Source organism: Pelmatolapia mariae, linkage group LG12 (genome assembly GCF_036321145.2).
Source record: "Pelmatolapia mariae isolate MD_Pm_ZW linkage group LG12, Pm_UMD_F_2, whole genome shotgun sequence".
Taxonomy (NCBI): Eukaryota; Metazoa; Chordata; class Actinopteri; order Cichliformes; family Cichlidae; genus Pelmatolapia; species Pelmatolapia mariae.
In genome coordinates, this window is record NC_086237.1 from 22450424 (window position 1) to 22477673 (window position 27250).

The 27250-nt window shown below is 40.7% G+C and overlaps 1 protein-coding gene across 4 annotated transcripts; it reads left to right on the forward strand.

The window, feature by feature from the left end:
- The first annotated feature begins 1038 nt into the window (after positions 1 to 1038).
- Positions 1039 to 27015, forward strand: LOC134638868 (transforming acidic coiled-coil-containing protein 1-like). 4 transcript variants are annotated; one of them, XM_063489800.1, is made up of 15 exons: positions 1039 to 1312; positions 11276 to 11367; positions 15837 to 16269; positions 17706 to 17760; positions 17866 to 17947; positions 18521 to 18573; positions 20413 to 20547; positions 20683 to 20759; positions 20921 to 20964; positions 21239 to 21399; positions 21820 to 21926; positions 22019 to 22139; positions 23100 to 25201; positions 25582 to 25695; positions 26219 to 27015. In XM_063489800.1, the coding sequence occupies exons 1-13, from the start codon at positions 1248 to 1250 to the stop codon at positions 23166 to 23168; spliced, it is 1494 nt and encodes a 497-aa protein (XP_063345870.1). In that variant the 5' UTR covers positions 1039 to 1247; the 3' UTR covers positions 23169 to 25201; positions 25582 to 25695; positions 26219 to 27015. The 4 variants fall into 4 exon arrangements, with proteins under 4 accessions (XP_063345870.1, XP_063345868.1, XP_063345867.1 ...); XM_063489798.1 differs by lacking the exon at positions 1039 to 1312 and adding an exon at positions 9324 to 9784 and having other exon boundaries at positions 25555 to 25695; XM_063489797.1 differs by lacking the exon at positions 1039 to 1312 and adding an exon at positions 9324 to 9784.
- The last annotated feature ends 235 nt before the right edge of the window (positions 27016 to 27250 follow it).

The following is a 27250-nucleotide window of genomic DNA, read 5'->3' on the forward strand; positions in this document are numbered from 1 at the left end:
AAAAACGATAAAACAGTAGCTCCCAAACTGAGAGACCACAAAAGAGTTCATGCTTGTAGTAATAGCTGGTAAATTGTACTTTTATATTTTCAGCGCATTTCCGTAGTTGTCCCTGTTGGGTAAAAATATGTGTCATTCAGAAGCTGGGACCTCCATACTGAGCCTCGTGTGATTCACTTCAGTGGGAGGAAATTATGTGCTAAAGTTTTTGGGTGACTCCAGTGACTGACCCTGCAGCACTCTGAGGTTTTAAACCATTCTTCATTTAATCATTAGAGACAGACGTGGTCAGACTGACTTGAATCAAGAGCTGTGGTTTCTTTATTTATTCATTAATCGTCTCTGCTGCACTGTGACTCAGCATGAGGATTGGACCAACCCTATAAGTGCTTTCCTTCAAATTAATGGTTAAACAATAGCTTTTTTATTTTCATAACAGTGTTTAGTCTTTATCAGCCTTGATTAAGCCTCTTGTCATGTTAATCACACTGTATGACCTTATTCTGAAGTAAACTTAGAGGCTGATTAAGGGTTAAGAGGTCAAAATCTAACCAATCAACATAAGAAATGAAAGTGTACAAACAATACTCCCTTACAGTGAAAGGGCATGTTTGTTGTCATGTTAAATCTCTTTTGGGGGGGGGGGGGCTTTGGGTCACAGCAGGTAGCGGGAATGTGATATAACAAGTGGAGCTGTGTTTTATGCCACCAACTCTTTCCCTCCCCCTGGATGTCAGATCTGTTATTCAGCCCACGAACAATAGAAGAGGCTCTCTCTGTCTTAAACAGTTCTGTCAAGTCTGCCAGATACCCCCGTGACACACTGGCACACACACTGTATCTGCCTCCTGTCCAACTCTTTATGCTTGATCCTAATTTTCCCCCATCACACACACATTTAACTTCTCCGTCTTTCTCCAAAGGGCAGTGCTATCTGTCTGGGGTGTGTGTGTTTTGAAGGAGAGAGAGAGGGAGATGATGAAGCTTGGGAAGTAGAGCAAGGAGGCGGGACTTGTCACCATTCACGTGTAGTGCTGATGATGCTCCGTAGAGCATCAACAGAGTCTGTGAAAGAGGAAAGAGGAGAGGCCGCTTGGTTAAATAATAACTAGTCAGCCATGAGGAGCGGTGTGTCGTGCTGCTCGGAAGCTGAGCCAGACTGTCAGGAGAAGACACAGAGGTGAAACTCGGAAGTGGAAGAGGACATCTGGGGCGTACCTGTACCAAGCACAGACGCTGCTGTTGCCATGGGGGGCTCCCTCAGCCAGCACAGGAAGGGCTCTGTCAGCTCTCCTCGCAAGAAGAACAGCATGTAAGGCTAGATTCTTCATTTGTATGTTTGTCTGTGAGCGTGGGGAGATGCTCCAGCTCTTTGGTGTTTTGTCTAATGTGGATGCTTCTGTCAGTGAGGGGGAAGAGAAGTGGGAGATAAGGAATCAAAGTGCAGTGTTGGGACACTGAAGCAAACAGGACTTTCTGTGCTAGGCAAATTTACCCATCGTGGGAGTTTGAATACTAGTTAGGTATTCAAATCAGACTAAAGGCAGAAAGCAAGCGAACTCGACTGAGGAGTGGCACAGCTGATAACATGAGCTGAAGGTCTAAAGCAGTTCAGTTTTGACAGCTGCTGTAGTTACCACAGTATAAAACACAATGCTGCTGGCAGGTTTTGATTATGCCGCTGTGACCCTAATTCTAACCCTAATCTGCACTGCGTTAATCGTACAAATAGTGCAGTCCAATTCTTTCAGGTACTGCAGATTCCTGTTTCGTTCATGCATCGTGTTTGACATCCTTAAAGACCCGTGTGATGTGAAAACCGCAGCTGTCTGGAACACTTATATTGGAAAAAAAGGGCATTTAAATGTTTGAGCTGAGGCTAGAAAGCACCCAGTCACCGCTCATCCTCTTCTTTTTCTTAATCCTTTGTCACAAAGAGCGAGTCCTTTCACTTCGTCCTACTTAAAAGCTTTTCTAAGCTCCTTGTAGCGAAACAACAGTTTCGCATTGTGTGTTATTTTAGTGGTTCTTGTCAGTGGCTGTTAATATGAGAAGCACTGCCGCCATGTACTGAAACAGATATTATTTTGGAGATGGCAGCAGAACACAGAGAGCGACTGTAAGAAAAAGCTGCAGAGAACTCAAAGGGACAAACACTGAGACAAAGCCGTGTTTAAGAAATGCTCAGCTGGTTTAAAAAAAAATCTCACCGCTCAAGCATACTCCAGTCTTCTGTATCCATCTGTGTTTTTGTAAGGTCAGATGGGGGTTGGGGTCCTCTTTGAGAGAAAACTGGGAAACCAACCACTGCTGTGGGATTGGAGCTTTCAGCTTAGGATCTAAATTTAGTTGGCTTCATCATCCATTTTATATCCTAACTGGAGCAGTCTTAGATGTACACTGTTTTTTTTTTTTTGTGGTTTTTTTTTTTGCTCTCCAAAACCCCTGAACACGCAGAGAGTGTCTCACTTGGGAAAAATCTGCCCTGCATTTGGAGCTCATTTCCTGCTCCATGGTACAAATCAATCTAACGTGCAGTGAACTGTCACTGTCTTCATGTATTGTGAATACATGAAGATGTGACAAATCTGAGGATAAGCATTGATTTTATGCATAAGGCTTCGCTGTGGGGTATTACCAGCATAAAGATGAAAATCACGGCTAAATAATTGTGAAGTTAACGGGTAAAAACTTTGATTTTGCACCATACATTGCATATTAAAATGAAGTTAAGAATAAGCATAGCTATATTGGCTTTCTAATGGCAGTTAAACTTGTTTTGATTTAATTTGAAGATATGAATGTAAATACAAACATAAGTTGCAGTGGGGTGTGTCGACTCCCTCCCACACTATGGACATGAACTGTAGTGTGGGAATTGTGTGCTCTTTTGTTCCTGTTGTAGTCCGAAACAGTAGCTCAGCTGGTGCCTGTGCATCAGTCCTCCTCTCTTATTCTCTCATCGCCTCATTCTTTCTCTCTTTGTTTTATCATGTCGCTGTCAGTCGGGTTATTTTAGTGCATTGCAGCACTGCAAGGGCTTCGGCTCTGATGATTGTAACTGTGTTCACTCCGAGCTAGTTTTCCGCTCTGACGCAAATAATTGAATGTTCTCTATAAAATATTCAGGAACTCTTTCGCGATGTGCTTCCCAAAAGCATACCAAAGAATTTGGAGCATGAGTCTCTCTTTGTGTAAATTTATCTCTGTGTGTCTTTTATAACAGCCCTTCCCAAACTGAAGAATGCTACCGCCCAGTTTGAAATCTGAAAATCTTCTGCGGTCCCACCAAAATTTTAATCACAGCTCTGATCAGCACATCAGATTAAGATAAAATAGTTTACAGCTTTACAATTCTGAACTGCTAAAATCTCATAGACAAAAATGTTTTATTCACAACAGAACATAGAAAAGCTATTGAATGTTTAAACATAGACATTTTACAGTTTCATGAAAAATATTTGGTCATTTTAAATTTGATGGCAGCAAAAAACGTTGGGACGAGGTGACAAAAGACTGTTTAAAAAAAAAAGAAAAAAAGTAACGATAGACAGATTCACAAATCTGCAGGAAAACTGCATTTACAAACCCCACTGCATTGGCTCAGGAACTTTTCTGGAAAACCATTCACTCTGCCATCCACAAATGCAGATTAAAACTGTCATGCAAGGGAAAAAAGCCATATTGATTGTCTGTTTTAGTTCAGACGATTAATATGTGAATGGGATCCATAAACGCTGCTCACTTCTCTGGACCAAAGCTCATTTAAAATTGACAGACGCAAAGTGAAAAACTGTTCTGTGGTCAGATGAATCTGGAATTCCTTTGGGAAAAAATGGATGCAGCATCCTTTTTAGTAGGTGAGGTGAGCGACCATCCAGGCTTTTTTAGGGAAGGTCTTGCATATTTCAGCAAGACAATGCTAAACTACATGCCTCATCAGTGACAAGAGCATGTCTTCATAGTACAAGAACTGATCTGCCTGCAGTCCAGACATTTCACCAACTGAAAACACCCAGAGCATCATGACGTGGAAAATACAACAAAGGAGACCCAGGGCTGTTGAGCAGCTAGAATCCGATATTCCAGCGAGAATTAGAGAACATTCCTCTCCCCAGAGTCCAACAGCTGGTCTCTCAGTTCCCAGATGTTTACAGACTGTTGTTAAAAGAAGACGGGATGCTACAGTGTCGTAAACATAAAGCTGTCCTAACTTTTTTGAGATATGTTACTGCCAAATTCAAAATGACCTTATATTTTTCTTAACATGGTACATTTGTAAATCATTGAATTCTGTTTTTATTCACATTTCACACAGAATACCAACTTTTTTGGAAATGGGGTAGTAATTATTAACAATAGCATCAGGTTTCCACCTACCGACAGATGAAAAATTAAAGTACCATAAATTCTTTTAGTAAGTTGATGTGGCAACAAGTGCAGCAAGAACAACCTGATTCTAATTCTATGCTAATTCTATAAGTCTGTGTAACTTCACTGGAGGGATGAGGGCTATTATTTCTTCATCTTGGGGTTTGATGATGGTTTTGGAGAGAGAGCTGTTCAAAATCTCCCACGGGTGTTCAACTGGGTTAGTATTTGGTGATTTTGAAGGCCCTTGTGAATAACTGGCACCATTTTCATATAAATCTAATCATGCAGTGACCCCTTGTGCTCTATGGAGAACATTTAACATTTTTAAAGAGGACACTCCCATCCCATCAGGAGTGAAATATTTAGGCTCCCAAAGATGACACCTGATTTTTTTTTTTTTTTTTTTTTTTTGGCTGTGTCATGTCCACTCACTTCTTTTGCATCCATGTTTTGTATTATTGAATCACGGACTGAAGCTAGTGTTGGCCTTTGTGTCATTTCGTTTTTCTTACGTGAGGAATAGTTCCGAAAATGACCACTAGATGGAGCCATATCATTTAAGAAGCCAACATAGTTTTCTGTTTGGGTTATTTAATATTACAACAGACTGTCTATTGTGAGACATTAAACATGCTCTTATGTAAAAGTTATGGAAAAAGCGACTTATTTCAGGAATCCATGGCAACCGTCTTTAAAGGGTAATCCAGGCTCTGTTATGTTTGTATTTCACCAAGTGGAAGTTGAATCTGTTAAAAAAAAATAGAAAAAATGTTACTTTTTAATTTTAGCCATTTGAGGTTGGATTCAGTAGCACTGGTGTGTACGTCACATGACATGTTTGCCGTTTAGCATTTGTGCTGTGTGATTGTTGATCAAAGAAGAACCATTCAAGGATGACATTTTGCGCATTCACTCGAATGCAGCTTCTAATTGAAACACAGCTGGAGCTGAAATCTAACATTAAAAGAATGTAAGCTGCAATTACACTGGACACAAAACATGCTGATGACTCTGTTATTCTTAGCTGTACTGGGGATAGAAACATAAACTCAGTTTGGGATGACTGTTATAATCAAAGGCTTTGTAACCTTTTGGGGCTGACCAAAGTCATTTCAGCTACTGCTTAACTTTATTTTTTTCTGGTAGAATGTGTCATGCGGCCAGGAGAAAGGCAAAAAAGACAAATAATAACATAAAATACACAGAACAGACTAAAAGATGTAAAATAAAAATGTAAGACGTGAATAAGTGACAATAGTGTAGTATTCCTTGGGTATAAAGGCAACATTTCCAACAGTTTATCATAGCAATCTGCTCGTCTCGTGAGACACGGGGCCACTTTTTGTGAAAAGGTGAGCTTTTGTCCAGCTGATGAAGAGGGAAACACAAGAATGTCCAAATTAAAAAATACTCGATAAATGTCAAAGTGAAATCATGTCCAGTGTAACAAAAACTGTTATTAGTATTCATCTAAAGACAAAGAATATTCACAGGCAGTGTGTAAACTTTATACTGGCGCTAAAGTGAGCGTCGGGCGGCTAACCTTATATCATCATGCAATGGATTAGGTATAGAAATAAACAGTTTGTGATAGCTGGGATGCCTCACTAATTCCTTCTTAGTCTACACACACGCACTTATCTCATCCAGTATCACATCACCTCTGCTGCGGCTCACAAACATGTTTATCACGGCCGATTTATTCTTAGCTCGTAACCACACATGCTGCTTTCAGTCAACATCTATTCCATGATTAAGGATGTGCATTTTTGCTACATTAACTGACGGCGCACCCATATAATAGACGCGGTCAAGTGTGTAGGAGTGTGCCCTTTTAATGTGCCATAGTTGTTTCTTTTTGTTTGTGTGTGTGTGTGTGTGTTACTACGAGAGCCGATGACCACTTATAGGAGAACGTGTATGTGTGGGCTTTGCCACTGTTACTTGTGTGTGCTATTTGTGGTTTCAAGGTATTACATAAGAGTTGATTTTTTTCCCTTGTATTTTCCTCCTGCTTCTGTCTGCGGTCTGTGACTCTGCCAGCGAGAGAGTGAGGGATATTTCCACTCACAGACAGTATACTGTTTTACTTACTGTTTTCCTCGTATGGCCAGTTCACATCTCCAGGTGTTGCAGGGTGAAGAGTTTGTGCAGCACATAGTGTATATCACATATGGCTACTTTATTATGATTATGTAATGATCATGATTATTTGAACTTTGAATAAACTTGTATTTCTCATTCTCCACTGGACTTTTTGAGACTAAAATGTTTCCAAACAGCTGGCTTGGTTTTAATATCTAAAGCCATTGTTGTAACTGAAATTGAATAAATAATCTTGCATGGCCTTTTCACTTCACCTTTGTGTGCTGCTTGAAGGGCTTTGTTAGCTGCAGGCAGACCGTCCTCTCTAGGACAGACAGGTTTGTCTTCTCATCTGTCCCGATAAGGGAACAAAGGCGACTAAAAGCAAACACAAACAAATGTTTGAGATTCTTCTCCCGCCCCAAACTTTCTTTTTCTTTTCTCTTTCATATCCCAGATCTTTTCATTTCTATTATCTCCCTCTTTCTCCCTCTCTCCTTTCTAACACTTTCCCCGTCTCTGTGCGCTTAATTAAATCAGTCTTTTCCGGTTGCCATGGCTCTCATTTGCTCTGTTTTCGCTGTCGACTCATCATAGGCTGAACAGAGCCTCTTTTTATGTGTTCGCCAGTGTGTAAAAAATATGTGTGAGTGCACTGGTTAATCTTTCCCTCTCTCGCTGCCTGCGTGTCTCTGTGGATCAGCTCAGTGTGATAATAGCGCTCCTGTCTTTCCTTCCACGTGTTTTGTGGGAGCAGTAAATGGCAGGACGGGCACCTTCGAGTGCAAATAAAAAGCATGAGCAATAAAATGCTTTCGTTCTCATTCCCAGTTCACCTTTTTCACAGTAGTTGGAGCTTCTTCCTGTTATTAGATTATTCATGGTTCATGTTTTTTTTGTTGTCAGAGAATACATCTCATCTGGCCTAGATACCGTGTGTGTGTGTGTGTGTGTGTGTGTGTGTGTGTGTGTGTGTGTGTGTGTGTGTGTGTGTGTGAGAAAGGGAGAGAGGTATAAATGTGAAAGCCTGGACTTACATAAGCCACCCATGAGCAACCTCAGAGGCATTTGTGTGAGCAACGATGAAGCTTTCAGCGAAATACTTTATTCTGCCGGTGTCGTGCTGAGCTGCATCGTTACTGCTGAATTTAGGTTTGCTGTATTGATTTGTCCTCAGGCTGGCTTGGATCGTTTAAGTGAATAGTAGCTCTGTTAGTTGGTGACATATTACTGTATCAGCAGCTTTATTCTCAGCTCAGATTTTACTTGCCTGCATTATTATAAATGTAAAGAGACTATTGTTAGTCCTCGTTAGAAATATTTGATCTCGAATCCTCTTTTTCATGCGGGCCTCTGTGTTGCCAAGTCAAACTGTTACAGCAAATTACAGCTAAAGTACCTTTCAGTCTCACTAAGCAAATTAAGTGACTGAGCAACATCTCAGTCATTTAATTTGTGAGAAACATCCTTCAATCCATGATAATAAAAAGCCAGGACGTCTGTTTTAAAGCAGCCAAAGTTGTAAAGATTTTATAGCATCTGGAAAGCTCTCAGAGTACATACACCACCCACTTTGTGAGATGTGCCTCGGCCTTGACCTCTTTTTGCCTTCAGAATTGCCTTAATTTTTTGTGGCACAGATTCAACTGGAAATATTTCTCAGAAATTTTGGTCCATGTTGACATGATAGAATCACACAATTGCTGCAGATTTGTCAAATGTACATCCAAGATGTGAGTCTCCCGTTCCACCACATCCCAGATGTGCTCTGTTGGGTTGAGTTTTGGTGGCTGTGGAGGCCATTTGTTTACTGTGAACTAAGTGTCATGTTCAAAAGTTGACTTTTGTGACATATTCCGTTATCCATGGTCCTGGAAGCAGCCGTTAGAAGACGGATACACTGTGGTCATAAAGAGATAGATGTGGTCAGCAACAATACTCTGAGGCTCTGAGGTTTAAACGATGCTCATATGCCAAGAAATATTCCCCACACCGTTACGCCAACATCACCAGCCTGAACCGTTGACACAAGGCAGGATGGATCGATGCTTTCATGATTTCTGATCAGCCAAAATTTTTGCCAATGTGAGTTGAGCCTGTTTCCTGTTTTAAGCTGACAAGAGTAGGACTGTGTAGTCCTCTGCTGTTATAGCTTCAAGGTTCGATTCAGAGATGTTCTTCTGCTTATCTTGACTGTAATTATTTGAGTTACTGTTGCCTTTCTATCAGCTCAAAGCAGTCTGGTCATTCTCCTCTGGCTCTTTGAATTAAAAAGGTATTTTTCTTGAGAGAGCTGAGGCTGACTGGATAGTTTCACAAGTCTAGAGGTTTTGTGTGACAAGCATAGTAGTTAGTAGTTTGTGAAATGCTCAGAGATGCTCGTGTCTAGATGTATAAATGAGTGCTTTAAGGTTTATAGTTGTGGGGGGAGGGGGTGATGTTGAGTAAATGGGCTTTACAGCAGGGAATAATTTCCGGATAACATTTACACCAGTCTTTTCAGAATACTTCATATACTTACAGCTTTTAAAATGTATATATGCCCTATTAATTCTTCTCCCTTAGCCTGATCACCTCATCCACTTTCTCTGTAGTAGTCTGTCTGTCCCAGAGAAAACAGACCCTTCTTGCCTCTTTAAACAGGAAGCTTTGGCTCTCCTTTCCGCCCCTCTCCTCGCTTAACCCTGAAAGGATCAGAGCGGGGAAAGGCAACCTCCTGAGGACAAACAAGAGAGTTAGCAAACATTTGGGAGCAGGGCGAGCCGATGTCTGTTAACCAGCTGATCGTCCACCCAGACAGAGCGGAGAGTGAAAAAAGGAGGGGAGCAGAGGGAGGCGTGACTACTGATGCTCCAGTAATCTGTGCCGTGTGAGTCAGTGCTGTTTAGAGCAGAGCGGCAACAGAAGCAGCTGCAGCAGTGTGAGGCACGTTTCTCTCTCACGAACGTCAACAAAGCAGAAGAGCAGGATGGGAAATCTAAGCGGCTAAGCAAGAGGAGGAAGTGAGACAGCAAACAGACAAGGCAAAAGAAGAGGAAGAGAATCAAAAACACAGATCGTGCACTCGTGTTTGCCTTTCTTTTCTTTTCTTTTCTTGCGGCACTCCAAGATAAACTGCCAGTTTCGTTGACAGCAGTAGTAATCGAAACAGAGGAAGAGGAAGGTCACTATTAATTCTTAGAAGTGTCGTCACGCTCGGGACTGAACGTGTCGCAAGGATGTCCTGGTTGTCGCCGGTCCAGTGGGCGAAATGGACGTGGTCAGCAGTGACTGGAGGTTCAGCTGATGATGGGCAGCCCGCAGCGAAGAATAACAGAGAAGACATGTAAGAGTGCATGAAGTGAATAGAGAAACATAGCTGCTGCAGTATAATAAATACACTCTGACAGAGAAGATTTGATGCCACGGACTCTCGCAGGTTGATTGTGTGATGACTTCCCTGAGTCATGCTGACAGGTGGTGGTTGTATACAAAGAGACAGAGCATCACTTACAGCAGACAAACTGCCCAGAGCTGTGATAATCTCTGATGCTTTCCTGTGCTGAGGATTGATGATGCTGTCATTTGCTAAAAACAGATTCTTGTTTAAAACACAGGCGCTCAGGTTGCTGTTTCACGAGTGTCTGTTTTATGTGCACCGTCGTGTTTCTTTGAGAAACCAAGGGTACGACTGCCTAGGCCTGTTTTTATGTGTGTTTGGGTGTTTGTGAGGGCTCTGTGGTAGTTGGAGAACAGTTGCTGAAAACTGTGGGCAGGAGAAAAAAAGCCACAGTTTCCAAAGCTTTAGATTTTTTTCTTGTCCATTTCTAGTCTCTAAGTAACCTTCCAAGATTGCAGCCGTTGGGGCCGTCACTGGGATGTGACTCAGAGTGTGTGTGTGTGTACACAGTGAGGGGGTGAGTGGGTATGTATATTAGGATTAGCTGCTGATGGTGGGGTTGTATGGAGCCCCAGAGTGTCAGTGTGTTTGTGTGAGCTGGTTATCAGAGGTGAAGTGTGGCTGGGTATTGGCACTGTGAGCTTTGTTGCTTGTTGTGCTGTCTTTCATTAGAGTGCAGACATTTTGATGTGCTTTCAAGTGGCTGACACACACACACACACACACACACACACACACACAAACCCTTGCTGTTGATGTCCCTCCTTTTTTTTAGTCTCTCCACAGTTTGGAAATAAATTTTGGCTGGTTGCCGTGGCAGCTGACACAGCAGACCCAAAGACTGCGTGTTTGTGTCTGTGTGTGTCTGTGTTTGTGTGTTGCGGGACACAGTGTGTCGTTACTAAAGAGCAAAGGATGCAGGTGGCCTTGTAGTGCTTCACTTCCTCTCCTCTCCCTTCCTCTAACTTCCTTTAAAATAAAAGCACTTTATGTTTGGTCACTTTGAACTTTCAGATCTATTGTGCTTGGGTCACTTAAAAAAAACATGAATTCCATACTGAAAACCTGTTCTGTGTTTGTTAGCAGGAACAAGACGATCCAACGCCCCAAAACAGCATTCAAAGTTTTATAAACATAATTTAGTAGCTGTTTGTAGGATATATGTGCAGCTTATGAAGCTTTTCAGTGCCTCTCTGTTCTCACAGACAGCACACCGTTGTCTGAAACGCTTTCTTTAAACCAGGCAATGTGATGTTTATTTTTATCCCATCTTCTAAAGATTTTTGCAAATACAATCTTGTATATTGTGTTTTCTCATTTTCAGCACATTTTATTTTCAAAAGGCAACATTTGACTTTTAGTTCCAGATAATATCATGAATAGTTGAGCTCAGTTGTTGCTCAGTTTCATGAATCTATTCATTCCTCTGTCTCACAGTTCGGACTCCGAGGGGACCTTCGAGACTCCAGAGGCCGAGTCTCCGAGTGTTGTGAAGCTGCTGGGCCAACTGGACAACTCCAACCACTCAGGTGAGATTGCTCAGCTGCATAGCTAGTTCGTATACTTGTCAGAATCCACCCTACCTGCAGGATGAGCGTGATTGGTGGTACAGAAAAGGCAATGAGTCTGTGTCCTCTTATTTAACGGACATGAATGGATTTCTCATCATTTCATAAACAAAATAAGCTTTATGCTTGAGAAAATGAAAGCCTGATTAACAAAATTGGTAAACCACATTTATTCTATTAGCTACACATATTCAGTTATTTAATCAGCCAATCGTATGGCAGTATTTAGGCACACAGACATGGTTAATATGAGCAAACTGAGATTAAGGAAGGGTAAGAAAGATGATGAGTGAGTTAAACAGCATGAAAACATGTATACATTCTGCTGTATGGTGTAAGGGTGTGTAACTGTTGACCATGTCCATCCCTTTATGACCACACTGTGCCTGTGTGTCTTCTGATAGACATGGACACAATTAATCTCACGCTGGGGAAATTCAGTTATTACAACAAGGGTCAGGAAGAAAAAGTTAATTAAAGACGTGGTAAAAAAAATAAAAATAACAATATCACCCCGATTTGTATGGACAAATGGTTACCAAATGCAGTAAATTACACAGAGATTTTTTTATATGTACTTACAGTGCAGTGGGAATGATAATGTTTACAGATGGGTTTTTTAGCTGGTATTTATCCTGTGTGGTTACTGTACAGTCTGACTGCTGTTGGGATGAAGCACCTACAGTAGCGCCCTGTCCTACACTGTGGCTGCAACAGTCTACTCCTGAATCTCTGCTTACATCAGGATAATGGACCATGCCACATATTTCCAATCATTTGTGATTTTGTTTTAGCTCTGAGAGGGATGTTAAAAGCACCTCTGCGCATGAAGCCTTATCGGACTGACTGCTGACATTAGACACTCACAGGTGGGGCTGGGTAACAAGCCGGTTTTTCTTGTGTCACACAATGCTGAAAATTAGTCTTCCATACTTTCTATAACATGTATTTGTATTGGTACGGAAGCACGGATAATCCATAAGCGTTTCAAACAATACCTGGCCTAATTCTCAGGTTGCTGCTAAGATTTCCAGTGTGAAAGGTTTCCCTCATAAGATGTCGGATCTAAATCTGCACTGAGAGTCAGTTTAGACAGGCGGACATAAAGAAAGATGTCACAGTTATTGTTATTACTTCAGAATAATAGCTTGTTGAAGACTATTACTTTCATAATTATGCCTTCTTTTTCGGGTTGGATTTGTTTTTGCTTTGTTTTGTAATTTGGAGAAAAGTGATACTTTTGTTGTAACAGTAGTATTTACGCTAGTGTGCATTTAAAATGTTCAGACAATGCAAAGTTGCTTTGTGTAACTTCATACTGGGAATATTATGTTGCTCATTATGCGGTTTTAGCGTGCCAGAATCTGGTCTCGGATCAGCGTACTGTGATCTGCCCAAAGTGTGCATATGAAAGGTAATCAGACATGTAAATGAGCTCACTTCAGTGAGGCACAGACTTGCAAATGACGTGGGTTGAGTCCTCTCTTTTTGAACCTGCCAGCAAGGCCTACTGGGGTGCTTCTCGCCCCCTCTTTCTCAGCTGTCCTGCTTTCAGGCACGCACAGACACAAGTACCACACATTACCATGGCGATGGCGTTTCTGTGTGGAAGCAAATGTGATTGTCACAAATGTTTCTCCATGTCCTTTATTGATGATTAAAAAGTGATTGATTTCGTCTGTGTGTGTGGATATGTTGTGTCCATTCTGCACGGATGTGTTTTGTAACCACAGTATATGTGAAGCTGTGCCACACAGTAATAGAGATTACCGTATTTGTTATTGAAAGTAGTTTGCAGACAATAGCATTCTCCTTTTTGGGCTGAAACAGTCACGTTAAGTTAAAAAATCTGGGTTAGTTTCATAAATAAAAGATCAACTGTGGAGAAACTGATACTCGGGTTCCCTATAATTAGAAGACTTGTGGTTCTGGGAAATTACTGCCTTTTCTTGGGAACATCCACACGCCACAATCTAACTAGATGTATTATTTAAACAATAATGAAGATGAAACCTTAGGCAGTTGTGTGTATGCTTGTATTTGTTTCTCTGTTCCCCATCAGTCTTCTGTTCCTTTCTTTTTCAGTGAGTTGTGAATCTGTAATTCAGCTTGATGTTGTTTTTGTTGCTAAGCCACGTGGTGGTGGTGCATACGTCCTTTGCATGACTGGGTGTGGTTCCTCTACATCTGTTCCTTGTCTCCAAAGGGCGTTTCTGTTGTGTGCCTGAAAGTACCCTTAGCTGAACTTATTCTGTGATTCAGTGAGCCTCACGTTAGCATTCGATCAGAGCAAACTGTGTGAGAAAGAGCTGAAACCACAAAGCCTCGATTCATGTTTTGCGCGTACGGAGAGGTCCCTGTTGCGTTATTAACGGGCATAGTATTGTAAGTTTAACAGTATGTGGATGGGTGAGGGGGTCTGACTTGTTATAGAGATTCCTGTGTTTCAGCAGCAGTGTGATTCAGCTGCTGCTGTGGTTGTTAGCTAGCTCTTAAAGAGATGTATAAGGACACAGGAAATGAAGTGTTCTGTGAGGAAGCCAGCAGCCATTTTAAGTGCTCTAACAGGAGAAGGAAAAGTTTCATGAATCACTACAAGGTTAAATCCTCCAGAGACAGATGCAGTCTTAACATAGACACAGGATGGGGATGTGAGGTTTCATGGTTTACAATCAGAGAGTCTGGAGGAACTGGAGGAGTGGATTTATAGATAGCAATGCTTTGCACAAGTTATTAAATTTAACATGTTGGTTAACACCCCTATTGTATTCTTTCATTAGCAGCAAATTATGATGCGAAAATGTTAGTGTCAAAGTTACAGTTTATTATGTGCCTTCTAATCCATCCACCTATGGATGCATCAGGGGCAACTCAGGGTTCAGTGTCTTGCCCAGGGGAACTGTGACAAGCAGCCATGGGGAGCAGAGTTATTATAGTTTTTGTATTTTCTAAGTAGTTTTTTATTTTAATTTCATTTTGAAATTTTGTTTAATTTAGTTTCAGTTAGTTTCCGCAGTGGATTTTCTTGCGTCGGTTTAGCTTTTATTGTTTGAAAGTGTTTAGTTTAAGTTTAGTCCTTGTTACTGAATGGAGTACATATGTCAGAGCAAAATGCAGGGAAACCAGTACAGTGTCACAAAGTCTTGTAGGCATCCAAAGTCTTAATAAACACATCCATCGAAGCCTCATCAGGCAAGTTGTAATGAAATTGTTACTAAACTAAAACTCAGAACATTTGCTGAGTTTTCCAAGCTCACTAAATAGTTTCAGGTCATTTCTTTGTCAAAAATCTAGGTTTTATCTTTATTAGAGTTAACCCTTTTTTGTAGTTTTAGTCAGGTCAAGTCAGCTTTATTTGTATAGCACATTTAAAAGACATCAAGCGTCAGCCAAAGTGCTGAACAGACGGACAATGTAATCAAACAAAAGAAAGAATTGAGTTAAATGAGGTTAAAAAAAAGCTTTTAATTTTGTTGTAGTTAAATTGTAATACCCTTGATGGGAAGCCGGGTAGTAAACCTTCTGATTGCCAGCTGTCCCGCTCTACCTCACGATATACTATATGGACAAAAGTATTGTGCCACACCTCTCAACCTTTGAATCCAGGTGTTTTCCGTCCCTAAACTCGGCACACAAGCTGTGCACCAGGAGCTTCGTGTCATTTAGTGCATCTGTGCAACAGAATAATATTAAAATCCCATAAAATGGGGGGTAAAGCTGCAGTTAGGTATTAAATATCTGCACTAAGTTTACATTTTATCAATGTCAGCTCTATTAAATACTGCTTTTACTTGCTTTCCCTCTTAGCTCGCCCTTTTCCCTCATTTAATTTATTTTTTTTCACAGTACAAAGGTTAACTAGTTAACTTATATGACAAACTAGCTAAGTAGTGACATTTAAATAGAAGATTCTTTTTGTTTCTAGATTTTCAGTTCTGAAGTCTGTATGGAGCAGTTCATTGACTCTTTGTCAGCATGTTAAGTGTTTCAACTATTAGATTTTTCCAGCTGCAAATCTCAGATGAGATTGGCTCCCTGTTCACCTGCCTCACCAAAACATAACTGGATCCTTTGCAAGTGATCCTGTACAGAAGCTTGTTTGACACAGATCCTGATTTTATTACAGTTGTTTTCAGAATTCAGTTCAAGACTCTTTCGATCACTTTTGATACAGCTCTTCAGGATCAGTCACATACATACATTAAAGATATCCTTGCAGCCCTGTGGCAAAAGTAGATCGATAAAGGCTGTCAGCGACATATGAGTCTGTTTTTAGGGTTTTGCATCCTAAATGTTGAAACTCTTACTGTAGAGAGTTGAAAACAGCTTCCGTAAACCTACATTAGTGCGCATTTTAGTCTCCACATGTGTTTAAATCAGCATATCCAAATTGTAAATAAACTGACTTCTATTTTTCTTTTTTTCCACAGTTTTTTCTGATGTTACAAACCACATTCTGAATACAGTCTCCAGCCAGGATCTTGGTACCGCTCCCTCCCAAGAGGTCGATTCTCTTAACAACCTTACCAGCTCCTCGCCTGACAACAGCGGCTTCAGTTTGGATCAGAACCTTAATTTGACCCTCAGTAACAAACCGGGTCCCGAAGTGGTCATTTCCCCATCAAAGACTCTTCCACAGGCTGCCCGGCCTCCGACGCTGTCTGTCGTCTCTCCGCTGAACAAACCCGATCCATCCGAGGTGGATGACGAGGCTCCGGTGACGTCCGACTCAAGCCCGGATTCAAACTTGACTCTCAGTCATGACATTAGTGTGGATTCGGATTTGCTCAATGGCAACATGGACTCTGACATTTCGCTGTCAAGCACAAAACTGACCTGCGAGCCCAAAGGGTCAATTATCACGTGAGTATGTTACAGACTTATATACGAAGCCCTGTCCTTTCCAGTCATCAGCCATAATCATCCCTGTTCCAGTCGGTGACTGCAGTTACACAAATGCTGAATCTGAGCCAGGGTGACTCACACATTTTCAAGCTGAACAAGTGCTTTTCTCTTTTAGTGGCTGTAGGGAACAGTACTGAATGCTCACTATTGTCCTCAATGAACCTAGGAGATCAAAGTGTTCCCATTTTAATCAGCCGTGGTCGCCTGTTGTGTGTCTTGAAAAAGTCCTGTGAGCTGTTTTTTCTTCTTCTCCTCTTTCTAATGAAAGTAATATTCAGCATTATCATGTTGAATAATTTTTTTTTTTTTTGCAGTAGTGTTGGTTTTATTTTAAGAAGTTTTAAAATTCAGTCAGAAAAGAATTTATTTGAAATGCCTGCTTTTAACCCATGGATGCTCATGAAAGGCTGGATATTGTAGTCCTGTCTTCATACCTGGATTAAGTATTTTTAAGAAAAGCTTTGTTTTTGCAGAAAGATTTCTTTCTCTTCAAAGGTATTAACCTCCTTATCGTTTCTGTAACCCCCTCGTGGTACGATGTTAAGATGTCAAGCATCGCCCTCTGGTGGTTTTTAACCAGAACTCCATATTCACCACTAATTCGGGCTTTTAAAAAAGATTCGGCACAGGCATGGTTATTTTTTTCCTGTTTTTTAACTAATGGATGGTTAAAAAAGCAATTTAACTGTTGTTTATGAGGGTAAAAATAGCACCGGCAGGTAGATGTTTAGGACATGTTTGGATGATCTTTTTATCTGCCGTCTAGTTTTGCCTCAGTTTTCAGTTTACTAAAGAACAATAATCCTGCACTCACCTTGTGTTTACCCTGACCCCTATCCCGTCCTCTCCTGTGTCTTTCCTTCCTTTTCCTTCAAACCCTGTCATGCTGTGTCCTTTTCTCTGTGTGGCATCAGGACTGCTGAGCAAGTCCATTTCCTCTGTGTTCTGTTGTAAGTACTTTGTAACTGTAGGTGCAGAAATGTTTGTGTGGTGTAACTCCTCCAGCTCTTTTTTTTTTTGTCTTGCATACATTCATTAATTCTCCTTTGATCACAAAGCGAAGGTGGAAGAAATTGTGGAATTCATTTTATTAAGTAGATGAGAGAAATGGTTAGTGGTAACCCTATAAATCCCTCTAATGCTCTGTGCAAATGTTATTTAAATTTGGCAAACAGCTTCTTCATTAATCTGCTTTTTTTTTGCTGTGTGTAATTCAGCACTTTTAGCAGAGCATGCGAGCTCAGCACACACAAAGCAAAGCTATGTGGCCCAGCTGTAAGGCTTCCTCTGTCTCCTAATTTCTCTTCTCATCATCACACTTGTCCACATGTATGCACACACGGATGTGATCTGTTTGTGTTAGTGCTGATGTTGTCGTTTGCCTTCATATTCAGGAACTCCTGCAAAGTAAAGCAGAACCAGCCGATCCAGAACGACTTTAACGGACAGGTAAGCACTAATAGGTTTTCTGCTGTTGGGCAGCTTCAGACTAGCTGATTAGCACTGCAAACTACATGCAATGGCTATGGATGATTGAGTTTGCTGCTGTTGAAGGATGACCATCATGGAGACCACGCCACAGATGAGGAGAAACTGGCGAGCAGCGTCGGGGTCAAACCAGAAAAGGACCAGAACAGTGAGTCAAATGATTAATTTAGGTTTATTTATACTTAAAATATCTACTTTTCTCATGGCCACTTCACCACAATACACACAGTACACAGGGCACACACTATCCCGATATCAGATAACTGTTAATAATTGTCAGCCTGCATCAGCTTTCCACTTGGATCAAACAATCAGCCAGGGTTAATCAATACTGCACATCAACTAGGTCATCTTTGCCATACCGTCCCACACACAGTAATCATTAACTTCACATGTAATTTTGCATCACATTGAACCCTGTTACTTTGTGAGTTATGAGCATGAAAAGTGAAAGAAAATCATTATGAAAATGTGCTAGGGGGTCTAGAAGCATTGAAATACAGCTCACATTCACAATAATACAAATATATGTACAGTGAGTGAAATACTTACATCATAATTTAAAAAAAAAGTTAACTAATTTCTTTCCAAATCCAGTGCAATTAGATTTTACACAACAAAATGTTGTTTAGAAGAATGCTTTTATATTTTGTGTACTGTAACCTAGTCTGTTACATTATATGGCACTAAATATGACCCAGTGACTGCTGTTTCCTTCTAGTCCAAGATTGCCAGTTGACATCCAAACCTGAGGCATCAGACTGCTGCTCTGTGGTGAGATACCGTCACATTTCACCACCCAGTCATTTCCCTACATCTGCTGCATGTACACTCATTTAAAGACAGCAAAAGTCTTACTATATAGAGCAATTTCACTGTTAGACCAATGCTTTTTGGCTTGAGGCTTTCATGTTGGTCAATGTGCTGTTGGAGCTTTGACCTTTTTTTCTCCTCCATGCATCTCCATGGAAGTAGGTGAAGTTGTGCCAGAAACCTGTGCTCTGCTCTCTGGTCTATTTATACATCACCAAACTAGAAGCTGTCATGCATATGCTTTGTTTGTTTGCACCTTCCATGATAATACCATCTAGTGAACACTAGGTGGGGCTAAAGCAATCTTTTATGTCTCAAGCAAAGCTTTTAACATTCACTAGTCAAGTGTTTGACTCACAGTCTGTTTCTCATTTGTTCTAGTTTGCTTAGCGTCTGTGCTAAAAATAAAAACGTTATAAGAAAAAATAAAGAATAATTGCAATGAGCACTTAATTGTAAGCTTCCCATGTAACATATATAGCTCCAATAATTATGACACTTTATGTGAAATAGTAAATGCCATTTGTGGACTACATTTTGGCTATAAATTAGACTTTGGAGAAATACCAACGCACTGATACCTACTGCCCCTCCTTAAATTCACAACTGGACAAATTATTTGGAGTTTTATGGGACTTTGATGTTGCGACCAACTTTTAGCTGGATGAAAAGAGGGCAAAATGCAGCCTTGATGTTCAGACCGAATTTATTGTTAAATAGACTGTAAGAAAGAAATTACCTCTTTTGCAAGTATCTTTATGACTCTGCATTATTGTACCTACATTATAAGGAATCCATTTCTTTTTGGCCACTTAAAACATTTTTGTGGAACTGTTATATTATAACTGTTGCAATTTCTGCTGCCATCTTGACCAGATCTGTCTTGAAAAACACTTTTTTTTTATGTCAGTGACACTTTTTAGCTGGATAAACGGAGGATATATAAAAGTCACTTTGCCAAAAAAATGATTGGAACTTCTGCCTTGTGACAGGAATGTTGTTTGTGGCTCTAAATGTAGTCTAGTATAAAACACTCACTTTAAAAAAAAATGGCTTTGACATGTCCTGGCATGTTCCAGCACTATGTGTAAAAGTAACAGTGGTACTTTGCCACTTCATAATAAATGAATTGACACTTCTGCACAGTAAAAATAGAAAGATTGTCTGGCTGAATGCTCAGTGTGCAGTTTAGAGCTCAAAACTAGTACAGTACTGATACGATGACTTCACTGTGCTGCAGGAGGTATTTAGTGTCTGCCACTGTGCTCATGTGCTCAGGTGACAGATGGATTATGATTATCATTCAGCAGATTAGAATATGACAGCCATAATCCAGGGAAGGACAAAACAACAGAGGAGAGAGAGACGGAGAGAAGGAGGAGGATTGAGGTCTGTAAGAACGTTGATCGAAAGCCAATGGCTGGTATGAGGTGAAAGATGAACAGTTTGAGAGAAAACTAAAAGGAAAACAAAGAGAAGGAAAGGAGTTGGTGTGTGGAATATCTTCATATAACAGAAAAATTACACAAAAACAAGAAAACAGCACAGTTTACATGGAATATATGGTGTAAATATAAAACGGCACTGAACGCTAAACCAGTACAGAGAAAAACTTTGTTAAAGTGTGCAGTTTGTTGAGTTTTATGGGAGTTTTGTTGAATCCTGTTTCCCAAAATAGTGAAAACTGTTTGTGGCCTAGATAACTTTAAATTCTCGACGGTTTAGTGGGTAAACCGCTTATTAGCCCCGTACAAAAGAAAAAGACACAGGAGAGCATGACTGATTTCCTTCTGCTCTCAGCAGTATGAAGACACGTGCAAATTGAAGAACAAGTTGGGGGGAAGTGAGATGCAGAAAACGGGAAGTCAGGTCCTGGATTCCATCTGCATCAGTGAGGCAGAAAAACAGGCTGTTCTCACCCTTATCAGAGAGGAGGTACACTCTTCTATCACACTGATTCATAAGTGTTGCATGTCATCAGTGTACTTATTTATTTATTTGTATTTTTTTAATTTGACAAGGTTTCATTCATGCACACAGTTCATGCTCACAGCAAACGTCTTCTTTCAGATCATCACTAAGGAGGCTGAAGTCAGTGACTGGAAGAAAAAGTATGAAGACTGCAGGAAAGAAGTGGATGAGATGAGGTTAGAAATATGAGAAACCACTACCATGAGAGTGGTCGTGTAAGGTTTTGATAAACTATGATAGGTTAAGTTATCTCGCCTCTATCACCTTTAAAAGCAGTTTGGGGTTTAAGCTGTCATGAATATGTAGCCCTTAGAAACCATTCTGTGTCTTATTACAGAAAGATTGTTGCGGAATATGAGAAGACAATCGCTCAGATGATTGGTGAGTGGAAATACTAAGAGATATATTTGAACAGTTTCTAACCCTGACATAACAGACTGTTATTTTCCATCAAATCAAAATTTTCCATTAAATCAAACATTTCAAAGAATGTGTGTTATCTCTTATTGAGCCTGCAGTTATGATTTCTGATGTCACATCAGTGAAAAACCAAATTCATCCCTGCTTGTGATTAAAAATGCAATATTTCATGCAGTTGAGTCTGAGAAAAAGTTGTGTACCAGTCCTTAACAATAGCTGCTTCTTCTTCTATCAGAGGACGAGCAGCGCAACACTGTGAGTGCCCAGAAGGCTTTGCACACAGTGACAATGGAGAAAGATGCTGCTCTGGCAGACCTGAACTCAGTGGAGCGCTCGCTTTCTGACGTCTTTCGCCGTTACGAAAATATGAAGAGCACCCTGGAGGGCTTTAAGAAAGTAAGGGGTATATGCCTGTCAAGTCCAAGTGCTGTGATGATGAGCTGATAGTAGCGCAAATTGGAGGATTGTAAGAGGATTAAGGTCAGAATAAGGTCGAGTGGTATCCTGTGATTAAGGGCAGTGGTCTTAAGAGCAGTAACACAGGTTTAGATCAATATTTCATGGTTCCCATCTTCGTCAGATGCCACATAAAAACAAAGTGTATGCTGAAATCTTTACCTCAGTTTGATCCAGGACTTAAATAGAGTCCTCACTTTATGTGGTTGTATTGGAAAGACTTCTAGGTGTAAACGTGTTAAATTACAGTGCAGGGCATTACTCTAGTTAAAGACTCGAGTTAAGGGAAGAATTAGAATAACAAAAGCATTCACTGTAAAGATGACTTCTAAGGTGCACTGTGTTTGTTTCCTCATGGAGAATGAAGAGGTGTTGAAGAAGTGTGCACAAGAGTATCTGGCCAGAGTCAAGCAGGAGGAGCAGAGATACCAAACACTAAAGCTGCATGCAGAGGAGAAACTGGACAAGTATGTAGAGAGCAAATATAAAACTACCATAAGAAACTAAACACTCGACAGATTCAGTTTCTGTTAATTATCTCATTTCATGCATCTCTTAGAGCTAATGAGGAGATCGCTCAGGTGCGTGCAAAGGCGAGCGCAGAAAACATGGCGATGACCGCCAGCCTGAGGAAGGAACAGATGAAGAATGAGTCTCTGGAACAAGCCTTGCAGCAGAAGGTGAATTGCATCATGGATACAAAATCTGCTCTGAGACCCTTTTTGTGTGTAGTAGCGATGGACGGGCTGACAGAGGAGGTCAGGCAGAAGGCTCTTTGGACTATTATGTTTAGAGAAGACATTGTCATTTATAGCGAGAGTAGGGAGCAAGTGCAAGAGAGTCTGGAGAGGTGGAGGTATGCACTTGAGATAAGAGCAACAAGACAGGTGTGAAGCTGCAAGGAGCAGAGATAGTGAAGGTGGATGAGTTTAACCTGGGGTCAGCGATCCAAACAATAGACAATGCAATTCAATTCACTTTTATTTATACAACGCCAAATCACAACAACAGTTGCCTCAAGGTGCTTTATATTGTAAGGTACACCCTACAATAATACATGACCCCACAATAATACAATAATAAGACTGAAGTAGAGAGGTGAAGAAGAGAGTGCAGGCAGGGTGGACATGCAGAAGGGTGGTGTGACAGAGGTGCATAGTAGGGATGAGGTGAGAAGGATGCAGATGATCCGCTGTGGCGACCGCCAAGGGGAAAAGCCAAAAAAGTAGTTGAATACAATAAATAGTCTGGACTTGGACTGGATCATTTCCAAATAAGCGTACTTAAAGAAACAATCCGATTAATATTTACATATGATTTGCACTTGTATTTGTTAAACTAAAGGGATCATGCAGCTGGCTAGCGCTGCAACTCAGCTGAGGTGCACACCATGAAAGTTTAGTTACAGCTTGTCACACTTGAACGATCACGAGCCACTTCCTTCTACAGTGAAGTTTGCTAAATAGAAATTTGTTCCTACATGAAACTGCTTACAAGAAAACTTTTGTTGTGTTTTTTTTTTTCTTCTGGGTATCTAGGTCATGATTTCTGACAAATGACAGTGCTGCTGAGTTTTTAAAAAAGCATTTTTGGTGGTTAGATGGTATTTACTTAATTTCCTCTATTCTGTTTTTTTACAGAATCAAGAGATCGAAGAACTGACAAAAATCTGTGACGAGCTGATTGCCAAAATGGGAAAAACAGACTGAGGATTTCTTTATGGGAATCAACCATGATTGTCCGTTCCTCTGGCCCCATGCATGCATTCAGCCCTGAAGCAGTTCTTATACCCTGTGCCTGCCCTGCATCTCAGAGCCTGCTTATGTACAGACGTCTAAAGTAACTTCTTGTATACTACGATTGCACTACATGTGACAGGAACCGAGAACGCTCTATACATGTTAATTACGTGTGATTATCTTAGTTTGTTTTGACTTCGTGCCCATTTTGAGGCCATCTGGGGCCCTTGTGCTTTTGTCAATCATTCCAGCAAACAACAGCTCACTTGTGACTCAACTTAATTTTCCCAGCAGCTTAACCGCTAAATTCCCAGCAACTCCTCATGCAGGGTGACATCAGATTTAATCTAGGTCGAGATTTATTTTAAAGTTACATTTCAGCTCGGTTTTGTAGAAGGAATATTTTCTATAAAAGAAGCAGTCTATAAAATGTATTTTTCTACGACGCAAACGTGAGTTTTATGCTCACCGAGGAAGGCTCAGGGGTATTTCGTCAGGGTTGAATGAGGTCAAGGTTAAAGTCAAGCTGCACAAAACGGGAAGAAAGGGGTTTAGGATCATTTGAGGAAGTACAGCAGCCCACAGAGGCTTTTGTTTGTTTGTTCAGTTATGATATTGAAAGCAAGCTGCACATAATTAATATCATTTGTTTAAACTGGTTCAGACGGCGGCACATTTGGGATGCTCGACAATTCAAAAAGCCACAGAATATTAATCAGTCACTTTATATGTAAAAAAAAAAAATTAACCTGACAATCACATAAACATTCACGGCTTCATCCTATGTGCATAAACACAAATTTGACTAACTAACTGGTGTTAATGATCGCAAACAGCTGGAAAAGAGAAAAACAGTCACTCTGTATGTCAGCTGAAGGCTAAAGGCTATTATATTATTTTAAGTGCTGCTGTACTGTGTGTCAACAGTTTTTGTTTAACTGTCAGTATGTCACAGATTGCTCACTAAATCACATTTATCTCTCAGACTTTGACACCTTTGTATTTTTTTCCATTGCTTATGTGCGATGATGAACATGTGAGCCTTATTGCTTGTGTTTACAGCAGTACACTAGTAATGCAACAGAAAAATATCAATTTATTGCATGTTTACTTTCACATCTTTGCATTTTTCAGAATGCACAGTTTTTTCTTAGCGCGCCAATAAAAACTAGATCGGCACAGTGCCGCAACAACAGTAAAATTAGAGCTGGTTCCCATATTATACAGGAAAAAAAGTTTTCTCTTTTAGAAAAACAAAAGAAATGTGTGAAAAGATCAAAGCTCATTCAGGTTTTATCATAAACTAAAAATATAAGCCTTTCATTTTAGTGTTGGTACTTTTTGGTCAGTCACTACTGTAACTTTCTTAATGTCGGATAACTTAATTGGCTTTGTAACTTCAGCCCCTGTAATTATTTAAATATATATTTGTGAATTAGAAATGACGATCTCACTCCTGTGTGGAAGCGACTTGAGCGTTTGTACATCCTTCCTGAATAAACCTAAATATAATTTGTTCTGCTATGTTTGATTTTTGTTTTCCTGTCTGAGTTCTCTGTTTGTGTCAGTGTGCACGTGATGGCCACATCTTTGGACTCGCTGCTGATTACGATCCATAGCGCTTACATTTTGCACATACATTACATTTTATATGCACACTGTAAAAAGCTTTAGTAGTTAGAAAAACAAACAAATTACCTCATAATTCTGTTAATAACACCAAACTCTAACCGTGTGTCTCTCCCTGGTAAAGCTTGCTTTAAGTCAATTACAGCAGTGTGCTGGCTGTGCATCATAGATGGAGATTACAACGATAAGACTTTAATGCCCTCAGACACCTTCCCCTCCAGCTCCACCTCAACCTACGGTGTCTCCTCCATCAGACGCTCATCTCGGCTCATCCACTCTTTCTCTGGACTCTTGAAAAGACACAGTGACCCATCGCCCTGCTGCCATGAAGACTGCTCTGGCTGTGCTGCTGCTCATCTCTCTGGCCTGCCACAGTAAGTTTTTAGGAGAAGGTTACATACTAATTACATACTAATTGGAGACATTGTGGTGGAAAGAATCCATTTTTGGGGGAGAATTTACTCTGCAGCAAATGTATAGTATAAGTGAGGTTAGTCACTATATTTCAAATTAAGCCTGTCTGTTGGACATACTTAAATAGCTTTGAGTGTGTGCAGATGTTCCCCAGTCTGGATATTCTGCTCAGTGTGTGTGTGTGTGTGTGTGTGTGTGTGTGTGTGTGTGTGTTTACATCTGTGTGTACGGGTGAATGGACTAATAAGAAGGTGGTTGCATATCTGCATGCTTGCAGCCACCTTTTGAATATGCATGCTTAGTCTCAAGCCAGGCACTCTCTCCTGTTCTGTCTGTGAAGGCCATGCTCTCAAATGTCACACATGCGTGGCGTCCAATGAGGAAGACTGCAACCGTCAGGGCTCCACCCCCTGTCCTCAGTACGCTGATGCCTGCTCCACCATCACAGGGCCCAGTGAGTAAACACTCACACATATACATGTACAAACACACACAGAAAAACAAGCAGAACCAGTATGATGTGGCTGGATACAATAGTGCCTCACTAGAGGTCAGCACAACACTGACAACCCACTGCTTGATTGTGTCACAGATTCAGGAAACCAGCGGTCCTTAAAATAGTGCTCAAACAGTTTCCATTTCCATAAAAAGAGTTTTTAAAGTCAATATTAAAATCCATAAACCACAAACTAATAAAACTCACTTAGCTGCTTCTCTTTTCTCATGCATTTAGCTGAAGGGGCTGTGGCAAGACCTTTTTCTGTTGGTAACAAAAATCTGAGATTGTTATTTCACAGAGTGAATTTGTAACAGATCAGATGCATCTGATGATATTCTAAGCACTAAAATGACCTAAAGGTTTTTTTCACATATTGGTCACATGACATCTTTTATGTGTGTCCATTTGCGTGCTTGGAAAATCTTCAGTTACTTCAACACAACTTACCCGTCACCCTCTCTGACCCAATCTCTTTCAGACACAGTTATGAAGTCGTGCACATACAAGGCCTTCTGTGAGAAGGCTAACAGCGGCACTTCCGGAGCCAAGATGCATTGCTGCTTTGGCGATGACTGTAACGGGCCCCACAAGAGTCACAGCCACGGTGGTCATCACAACAGCACAGGGGCAATTTCTTCCAGCCCAGTCCTGCTGATCACAGCCCTGCTTCTGCGTATGGCCTTGAGTCAGCTGTAAATTCCTCCACCCCCTCCTCCCTTTTTTTGTTTTGTTTTCCTTCCAGTGATTCATCACCTCCTCTTTATCTGTTTTATTTTTAAGTTCAAAAAAGGGATTTGAGTTGCAGAGAGTTTCATGTGGTTTGAGACAAATATCGTGTTTCAACGAGGGTTTTTGACGGCTGTGGTGGAAGGGAGTGTGGTCTGTTCTGCAGGTACAAGCTGCTTTAAAGCAGCTTCCTTTGTCTAAGTTATCATCCTCTCAAACAGTAACCTTGTTCTCTGTAGCAGCTTGTTGAATTTAAGAGGATTTGAACCTGGGGAGTGTTTGTGGTGAATAAATGTGTACAAAGTTAAGAACAGCTCACAGCTCTGATGCACCCAGGGGGGGACTCGGGTGTGGTTTTGGTAACTAAGTGCTGGGGTGCCTCACTAGTTTAGTGCACAGCTAGCTTGCTTCACACCATAGAACCACAAAACGAATCTCTTCCGCACGGTAATCTGAAACTGATTTAAAAGGTTTAAAATTGTCTGTGATGATGCTTTGTTATTTTATCTGTATGCAAGCTTGTCTGAATAAAGACCTAATCACACCCTCGTTTCGTGTGTGGGTGCAGTGCATGGTAAACTGTGGCTAAGGTACCCTTGGTGTGGCATTTGACACACTGCTCCTCACTAAATTTGTGTTTATGTTAATGTCTCTGATGTAAAAGCACACCTCGGGTGTCTTCTGTACAGTAAAGGAAACATTCAGTCTGTGATTTTCAGCAGCAACAGAAGGGTCTGCTGAAACTTCAAAGCTTCCTTTTGCAACAGTGTAAGTTAATTTCTGT